Source organism: Anomaloglossus baeobatrachus, chromosome 2 (assembly GCF_048569485.1).
Source record: "Anomaloglossus baeobatrachus isolate aAnoBae1 chromosome 2, aAnoBae1.hap1, whole genome shotgun sequence".
NCBI lineage: Eukaryota > Metazoa > Chordata > Amphibia > Anura > Aromobatidae > Anomaloglossus > Anomaloglossus baeobatrachus.
This window is the reverse complement of record NC_134354.1, coordinates 729,674,724-729,684,170: the sequence shown is the minus strand read 5'-3', so window position 1 is coordinate 729,684,170 and position 9,447 is coordinate 729,674,724. Positions and strand designations below refer to the sequence as shown.

The 9,447-nt window shown below is 42.3% G+C and overlaps 1 protein-coding gene across 1 annotated transcript in view; it reads right to left on the bottom strand.

Annotated features, from left to right (window-relative positions):
* USP12 (ubiquitin specific peptidase 12) overlaps positions 1-9,447 on the bottom strand; it is a 129,428-nt gene that overhangs the window by 52,762 nt on the left and 67,219 nt on the right. The window contains exon 3 of the mRNA XM_075334631.1: positions 6,688-6,901. Coding sequence (XP_075190746.1) covers positions 6,688-6,901 — 214 coding nt within the window. The remainder of the gene's footprint in view (positions 1-6,687; positions 6,902-9,447) is intronic.

The following is a 9,447-nucleotide window of genomic DNA, read 5'->3' as shown; positions in this document are numbered from 1 at the left end:
GAGGATGGTGGAGGAGGAGGAAAGAAGAGGGGAAGAGAAGAGCATAGGTGCCTAATGTGTACAAATCATTGTATCTGCAACGTGCCCAGGCACCTTAGATCAGCACCTCTCAAAATGTGGGGTGCAGGTCTGAGGGAACTCCTGCGCAGCAATAAAAAAAAAAAAAAAGGAACTCCCTCCTTGGGTCTAGGCAACAGTTTCAATTTACCATTAGCATTGCTGAAGATACAAGGTATGGGAGCAACCGCTGAAAATTAGCGCTGGACCAGGGGAGGGTGAGTAAGGTAATTTCACACTGCGTTTTTACTTCCATTTAGTGGTCCCGTTGGGGCATCCATCTGAACCGCCCCTCCCCCACCCTGCAAAACGTGTTTTGGACGCATGCGTCGACAGCGCCATCGACTATAATGAAGCAGACGGAATCAGCGTGTGCTCTGTCTTGCACCATTTTTGCACATATGTTTTCTGCAGACAGACACCTGAACGTAGTCGACTATTTTTTAAACTGCAGACCAAGGACAGAGGTTTCCCAGAGACCGGACTTTTGTGTGAGATGATGCACCAGCGAGAAAGAAAAGTCCACAGCACCTTGGTTAAAAAAAAAAAACGTATGTGCCAGTGCACCAGCACCTCAGGAGCGCACGTCCAAGATCAAGGGATCACTTGAAATAACATACCAATAACAAAGATGACAGCGCTCCTCCGGGTGAAAAAACATGCAATTCTTTATTCCATCAGTTGTATGACAGCAACGTTTCGACGTGGTGGTCTTGATCATGCTTGACGAAGACCACCAGGTCGAAACCTTGCTGTCATACAACTGATGGCATAAAGAATTGCATGTTTTTTCACCCGGAGGAGCGCTGTCATCTTTGTTATTGATGCACCAGTAAGAGTCTGGGGGATTCATAACTGCAAGGGAGGTAAGAAGGAGACAGAAGTAATGCGGTTTTGCTGGTTATGTGCCATATGCAGTTTATTGTTTGAGGATCCAATAAAGTCTTAATATTGTGATTCCCTCACCCTGTGTTGTCTGAGTAGTGTTCCGCCCACGGTTAAGGAGGTCGGGCATTCACTTGGGATGAGCCCTGGGCCATGCAGTCTTTCTAAAGGCGGCCGGGTCAGCGGACGAGATCACCCACTGACCCCCGCGTCTCCACACTCTTTCTCTTTGCTCCCAGACTTCCTTATAGGAAACAAGTGTTTCTAAGTTTAAGGCTATGTGCGCACTAGAGCTTTTTACCTGCGGAGTTACCCGCGGATTTGCCCCGGAAATTTCTTGAGAAATGTCTGCAATCTTTGTGCAGACATTTCCCATGAAATTCAATGAGAAAAAAAAATAGCTGTGCGCACTGTGCGGATTTTTCTCAAGAAAATTTCTTGAGAAAATTTTCTCGAGAAACTTTCTTGAGAAAATGTGCATGTCCATTAATTTCCGCAGGTACCTGCGGTATTCCGGGGGTATTCCGCAGGTAGCAATGATGTGCGGTATACCACCGGAATAGCCGTGAATTACCTGCGGGAATGCTCATCGCTGCCTGCGGTTTTGCAGGAAGCGATGTCATTATGCCAGGAAGAGGAAGCGGAGCAGAGTAAACACAGACGTCACACTCCCTGGACGCCGCACAGAAGCACTTCCGTGCGACCTCCAGGTGCCCGTGCAGTCTGTGTCCTGCTCCGGCCTCGCGGCTGCCTGCACTGCAGTGTCAGTGTCTGCCCGCAGTGTCAGCAGCCTGTCACGCGGCAGCGCAGGCAGACACTGACATCCTGCAGTGCTGGGAGCCGCGGGGATGACGATCGCTGCTGTCAGGAGGTGAGATCATTACCTGCTGTGACGATCTCCTGCCTCCTGACGTCACCGCGGTCACTGCGGTCTATGCCCGTCTCGCGAGCGGCCCGAGACTGTCACTAGCGGTGACGTCACGGGCTCTCGCGATACTTCAGACAACGCGGCGGGCATAGAAGCCAGTGACAGCGCTGACGTCAGCAGTACAGGAGATGATCACAGAAGGTAATGATCTCATCTATGCTCCTGATGGCAGCGCTCGTCATCCCCTGCAGTGACCTGAGCTGACCTATTGATGTTAGCTCAGGTCACTGCATTGCTCTCCCAGCCAATGGGGAACATTCTGTTCTTCATTGACTCGGACAGCGACTATGGTATGGATCTCCGTGGGACCCCCCCCCCCTATTGGATTACGCCGGACGTGGATTGATTGTTCTTTTCAATAAATTGGTTAAAGAGGCTATGTGGGGAGTGTTTTTTCAAATAAAACTTTTTTTGTTGTCTATTTTTTAATTATTACTGACTGGGTTGGTGATGTCGGGTATCTGATAGACGCCTGACCTCACCAACCCCAGGGCTTGATGCCAGGTGACATTACACATCTGGCATCAACCCCATATATTACCCCGTTTGCCAACGCACCAGGGCGCGGGATGAGCTGGGGCGAAGCGCCAGGATTGGCACGTCTAATGGATGCGCCACTTCTGGGGCGGCTGCGGCCTGCTATTTTTAGGCTGGGGAGTGTCCAATAACAGTGGACCTCCCTAGTCTGAGAATATCAGACCCCAGCTGTCCGCTTTACCTTGGCTGGTGATCCAATATGGGGGGGGACCGCACGTTTTTTGTTTTAAATTATTTATATAATTTAAAATAACAGCGTGGGGTGCCCACTGTTTTGGATTATCAGCCAAGGTGAAGCTGCCAGCGGTGGTCTGCAGGCTGCAGCCGTCTGCTTTACCCTAGCTGGCTACAAAAAGTGTGGGGACCTCACGTTTTTTTTTAATTATTTATTTATTTTATGGCTAAAAAAAAGGCTAAGCACCCTTTAGTGCCACATGAAAGTCACTAAAGGGTGCCAGCTTAGAAAATGCAGGGAGGTGGAACATTATATAGGTTTTTCTCATCTATCTATCTATCTATCTATCCCTCTATCTATCTATCTATCCATCTATCCCTCTATCTATCTATCTATTCATCTATCTATCTATCCCTCTATCTATTCATCTATCTATCCCTCTATCTATCTATCTATTCATCTATCCATCTTTCCCTCTATCCATTATCTGTCTATCGATTATCTTTATTATTTATTGCAGGGACAAACCTGCGGTAAATCCGCGGCAAATCCGCGGCAAAACCGCATGCGGATTTGGTGCGGATTTTTTCCGCAGGTCCGGAAATCTTTCACTGGCAGAAGTTTCTCAAGAAATTTTCTTGAGAAACTTCACATTTCTAGTGCGCACATAGCCTAAGGGTTTTTTTTCTTAATCTTTTTATCTTGTGCTTTTCTGCATCAGATGTGATTTTATACGGCGACCACATCTGTATAACACTGGAGACGGTGATGCTCGCTGACCCTCTACGGAGCTGAACAGATGTGCAGAACAGAAAAGCACCGCGAGCCACGATTACAGAGATAATCATCACCCAGTCGTAGCTTCAGCAAAAAGCCGGAGATTCCGCTTACACTGGCATTATAAGCCTGTACGGGGAGAGCATTACAGCTGCATCGTCCCACCGAAAACAGAACAGCCGAGAATGATCAAATAAGGTCAGACAATAGCCAAAGATAGGTGGCAGCGTGAGAACGTCAGAGCGCGGCTCCGATCTCTGCCGTATTATCTCAGGCACATCCAGATACAAAAAGGGGTCATCAGCTTGTATGGGCAGAGGTTATGGTGCCGTACTACACACAGCCAGTATACCAGTGTTCCCTGAAAATAAGACAGTTTTATATATTTTTTTTGCTCCGAAACATGCTCTAGGGCTTATTTTCAGGGGATATCTTTTTTCCCCATGAAGAACAATCCAGATTTATTCTTGAACAAAACAAAAAACATTAATTCAAATATAATAAATGTTGTCACGCACACACTGCACATACACATGTATACATGCGTATAGATAAAGAGACTGTACATACAGTACAATTCAACCTATAGTCTCGAGGAACTGGAGAGGATATCGTAGTTAAAAGGACCCTTGGTGATATGAAAAGGTCCTTGAGCAGTCTTAGCCATAGAATAGAAACTGTGGGAGTCCCTGAGCAAGTGGGGTCCCTAGGCAGTTGCTTGGATTCCATCCGCCACACACACACACACACACACACACACACACACACACACACACACACACACGCCAAAGGACCTTTAGTGACATTAAAGGTCCTTAAGCAGTCTTAGCCATAGAATAGACATGGTGGGGGTTCCTACGCAAGTGGGGGCCCTAGGCAATTGCTCGGTCCCCGTCCCCCCACATTCCAAAGCCAGACCTGACTGTAACTAGACAACCACAACTTGGCACCGGAATTAACCGACCAAGAAAGAAGTGATAAAACACCAAATTTACTATGAAATCTTAAATATTTTATTTTCATTAAATTCATTCAATTATTGTATAAACAAGAGAGCCACCTGCGGGCGCATGATTCCAGATACATTATTCAATCATCATATCCATCCAGAGAATAAATTATTTGTTAGACATAACGGAAGGTGATCAAGCATCACAGCGATCAGATATGGATTTACATATCATATCTATCTCTATGATTTTAAATTAATACAAAACATGTAATGAACATATCAAACAGTATAATACAGTATATATATAGTACAGATATAATCGTATAACATACATTATCAAGCCATAAAAGGCACATACATCAACCATATATCATTCCACTGATATACGTACACACCTCGAGGTATACCTCTGCCACTGTGAAACATTAAATGCATCTATATCACCCACCAAGCATACATACATCTGGATGGAAAATTACTTACATTAACAATGGACAATCTGGTCATGCGTCCCGCCACCACTGACGTACGTTTCGCCTCACGCTTTATCACGCTTACATTGTTAATGTAAGTAATTTTCCATCCAGATGTATGCATGCAATTTTAGCATTCTTATACTTTGTAACTATACGGGAGGCGGCCTTTGCATCTTAAGTGGTCAGCCTATGGTGACCAGCAAGGTAATCTGTTAACAGGGCAATGAGATATTCTGCAATTAAATGCCGGTAGGCGATATGAACATGCATAATGCACAACGGTGGTAGAGGTATACCTAAAGGTGCACATACATCAGTGGAATTGTATATGATTGATGTAAATGCCTCTAAGTTTGGATAATGTATATTACATTGTCCAATTCCACTGTTTGATGTGTTCACCATATGCCCATAGTGATTGACAAGGCAATCTGTTAATAAGGTAATTTGATATGCTATGGTTAAATGCTTGGTGGGCGATATAGATGCATGTAATGTTTAACAGTGGCAGAGGTATACCTCGAGGTGTGTACGTATATCAATGGAATAATATCTGGATGATGTATGTGCCTTTATGGCTTGACAATGTATACTATTATCTGTACTAAATATATATATATATATATATATATATATATATATATATATATATATATATATATATATATATATATATATACATATATATATATATATATATACATATATATATACACATATACACACACACATATATACATATATATACACACACACACACACTGTATTATACTGTTTGATATGTTCATTACATGCTTTGTATTAACTTAAAATCATAGAGCTAGATATGATATGTAAATCCATATCTGATCGCTGTGATGCTTGATCACCTTCCGTAATGTCTAACAAATAATTTATTCTCTGGATGGATATGATGATTGAATAATGTATCTGGAATCATGTGCCCGCAGGTGGCTCTCTTGTTTATACAATAATTGAATGAATTTAATGAAAATAAAATATTTAAGATTTCATAGTAAATTTGGTGTTTTATCACTTCTTTCTTGATCGGTTAATTCCGGTGCCAAGTTGTGGTTGTCGATTCTAATTGAAGTGTATATATAATTGGACGTGTTGAGATTAACTGACTGTAACTAGGACTTATTTTTGGAGTAGGGTTTACATTTCAAGTATAGTCCAAAAATCCTGAAAAGTAATGCTAGGGCTTATTTTTGGGGAACCACAGTACTACCATGTACTAGAGTCCCCACAGTCATAAGATTCTCATCCCAAAACACTGGTGAACATAGCCCGAATATCCAAGTCATGCTTGTACCTTAACATAAGACATACATAACCCCTTTACGCTTTAAAATGGGTTTCACCTTCCTGATCAGGCCAATTTTTTTTCAATTCTGACCAGTGCCACTTTTTGAGGTGATAACTAGTGATGAGCGGGCACTACCATGCTCGGGTGCTCAGTACTCGTAACTAGTGATGAGCGGGCACTACCATGCTCGGGTGCTCAGTACTCGTAACTAGTGATGAGCGGGCACTACCATGCTCGGGTGCTCAGCACTCTTAACGAACAGTTGGACATTCAAATGGGCAACACCCGAAAGAAAAAAAGTAAAACTAAAAAAACTGGTAAAATATAAAACAAGCTGTGGTACCTGGAGCAGCCGGCATACGGCAGAGCTGTGGTAGCTGGAGCTGCTGACATACAGTATAGCAGCGGTACCTGGCTTCGCAATGCACAAGCTAGAGTACTCGTCCGCGCCGCTACCCATTTGTTATAGTCAGATTACAACCACTATCAAGCCTAACAATACCCCTAAAGCTTCACGCTTCTATCGGTTCAGCAGCTTAATATAGAGACCATCACAATGGTAAATACAAGAAAAGGATGAGCAATAGTTACCATTTTCTTTCCGTAACCGGGTAATAAACTTCTTTGGAGGAATGACTCCAACTTTCTTCTTTTGCGTGGCTATGCTGTGGAAGAGGTCGGCGAGGCAGGTAAGGAGATTCTCCTTCTTTCTGGGTTGGCTTTTGTAGGCGAGAACTTTTTCTCGAAAGGGTCGGCAGAAATAAAGTGCCTGGAGGACAGAGTTGCAGTAGCAGGTATTCCCAAACTGTGGATGCAAAAAAAAGAGAAGAGATTATACCACATGCAGACTATACATCTTATAAAAACCTATTTTCCAAGTTGCTACTTTCTCATATTAGATGCACCGGGACGTAAAATATGTGTAGAACCTTCAGCGACTATTTTGATATATGCTCTAAAATCATACAGACTTTTTTTCCCCAAGATTTGTGAGATAAGGTCTTGCTTTGCCTACCTGCCACTGACTGATGAACACTTCTGTAGCCTAATCTGGTGGGAAAAAAAAAAAAAAGCTTTTGCATCTCTGCTCTGGATCCTGTGACCATTCACTCTACATGGTGACAGATGCTCTTTATAGTATAAAAAAGGCACAAGTGGCAATCAAGGAAAAAAAGACTCAAACGGTAATGTCTGCTGCTTGGCTCTCAAAAGAGGCAAGAGATAAAAATGTACAATTCAGTTTGGAGAGACTAAATGAGACAGGATAAATGAAAGTGGAGCCTTCTAAATACTGGAATAAATTACACAGGTATACAAAATTTGGGTTTATGAAAATTGTTTAAATTCTAATGACTGATAATCTTATAATTTTGTTATGCCCTGGTTAAAAAAAAGCAAAAAACCCCAACACCCGTCTATTCTTAACCATCAATTATGGATTTAACACAAAGTGTGTGTGTGAATTTACATACAAGTGAGATGCCCAAAAAAACTTTATTGTAGCCTAAAGTCTACACAATAATATGTATAAATTTATTAAACATTCATTTAGCAACTTTGCTGATTAATTCTCGCAACGTTTTCTTTTCTCTTCCAAGCTTCTCTTGATCCCTTCTTTCTTCTAGAAGGTGGCGGATCTTCTTCGTGGAGCCTCCAGCAGTCGTCGCTCATCATCTTCACCTCCCATCTCCTTGAGATCCTGAAATCTGATGAAATCTTTCTGCTTGCTCTTCGCCAACAGCAGCAAGGTTTTCAGGAAAGTCGTCCAAATGGGAATGTAAAAAATGTAACTCCAAATTTATCAAACGACCCAAGGCTTGGAATAATTTAATTATGTTTTCCATGACGGACTTACATTTTGTATATTTGTTGTTACCTAGAAATTTCATCATAACGTCTTTAAAAGAATCCCAAGCCCTTTTCTCCACAGCTTTCATTTCTGTTTTGAAAACATCGTCCTCCATGAGTTTCCGAATATCCAGACCCACAAAAAAAGCCTTGCTCAGTTTTGCTTTGGACAGTCCCTGAAACTTGGCACACAGGTACTTAAGTGTCTCCTTTTGTTAGAGCTTTCACAAACTGCTTCATCAGTCCAAGCTTAATGTGGAGTGGTGGCAGGAGAACTTTAGTGGGATCAACTAAACTTTCCGTAACTTTGTTCGAGTCCAGTTTTCAAAGATGTTCTTGTGGGCCAACTTTTTTGGCTCCAGTGATTAGTCCTATCCCGGCTGTCCCATTCACACAAAAAGCATGGGTACTTTGTGTATCCTACTTGCTGCCCAAGGAGCAGAGAAAGAACTTTCAGATCACCACATATTGACTATCCTTAATCGTCATAGTTAAGTTTCTTGACAAAGTCTAAATTCTCATAGCTATCAAAATGACTGCTGGAACACCATTGTAAATGTGAACAGGGTGCTAGCCAAAAAATACATAATCTATATGAAGTGAAAGCTGCACACCAAATTCAGAGACATATGAATAAGCATAACTGTTTTATGACACATAAAGGAAAAAAAATACAAATAGCCATATTAAAAATTGAATTTTTTTTAAATGTCATTGCATAACTGCTCAGGATTATTTAAAAAAAAAAAAATAAATAAAAAAATATTTAGCTAACGTATTGATCAATTCATTACTGCCCCATAACCAACTTCATGGTAGCACCCTGTTCACATTTACAATGGTGTTCAGCAGTCATTTTGATTGTTATGCAGTTTTTTCTGTCTGAGAACCCAGTGCCACCCTTTAGCCATGATTATTCAACTTCCTATATAGCCAGGTCCCTGGCTTCCCATATACAGCAGGTTTCAACTGTATATAGAGGTAACATTTGGTTAGGTACCCATGCACACAAGCAGGTTTTAACCCCATACAGAGGTAACATTTGGTTAGGTACCCATGCACACAAGCAGGTTCTAACCACATATAAAGGTAACATTTGGTTAGGTACCCATGCACACAAGCAGGTTTTAACCGCATACAGAGGTAACATTTGGTTAGGTACCCATGCACACAAGCAGGTTTTAACCGCATACAGAGGTAACATTTGGTTAGGTACCCATGCACACAAGCAGGTTCTAACCGCATACAGAGGTAACATTTGGTTAGGTACCCATGCACACAAGCAGGTTCTAACCGCATACAGAGGTAACATTTGGTTAGGTACCCATGCACACAAGCAGGTTTTAACCGCATACAGAGGTAACATTTGGTTAGGTACCCATGCACACCAGCAGGTTCTAACCGCATACAGAGGTAACATTTGGTTAGGTACCCATGCACACAAGCAGGTTTTAACCGCATACAGAAGTAACATTTGGTTAGGTACCCATGCACACAAGCAGG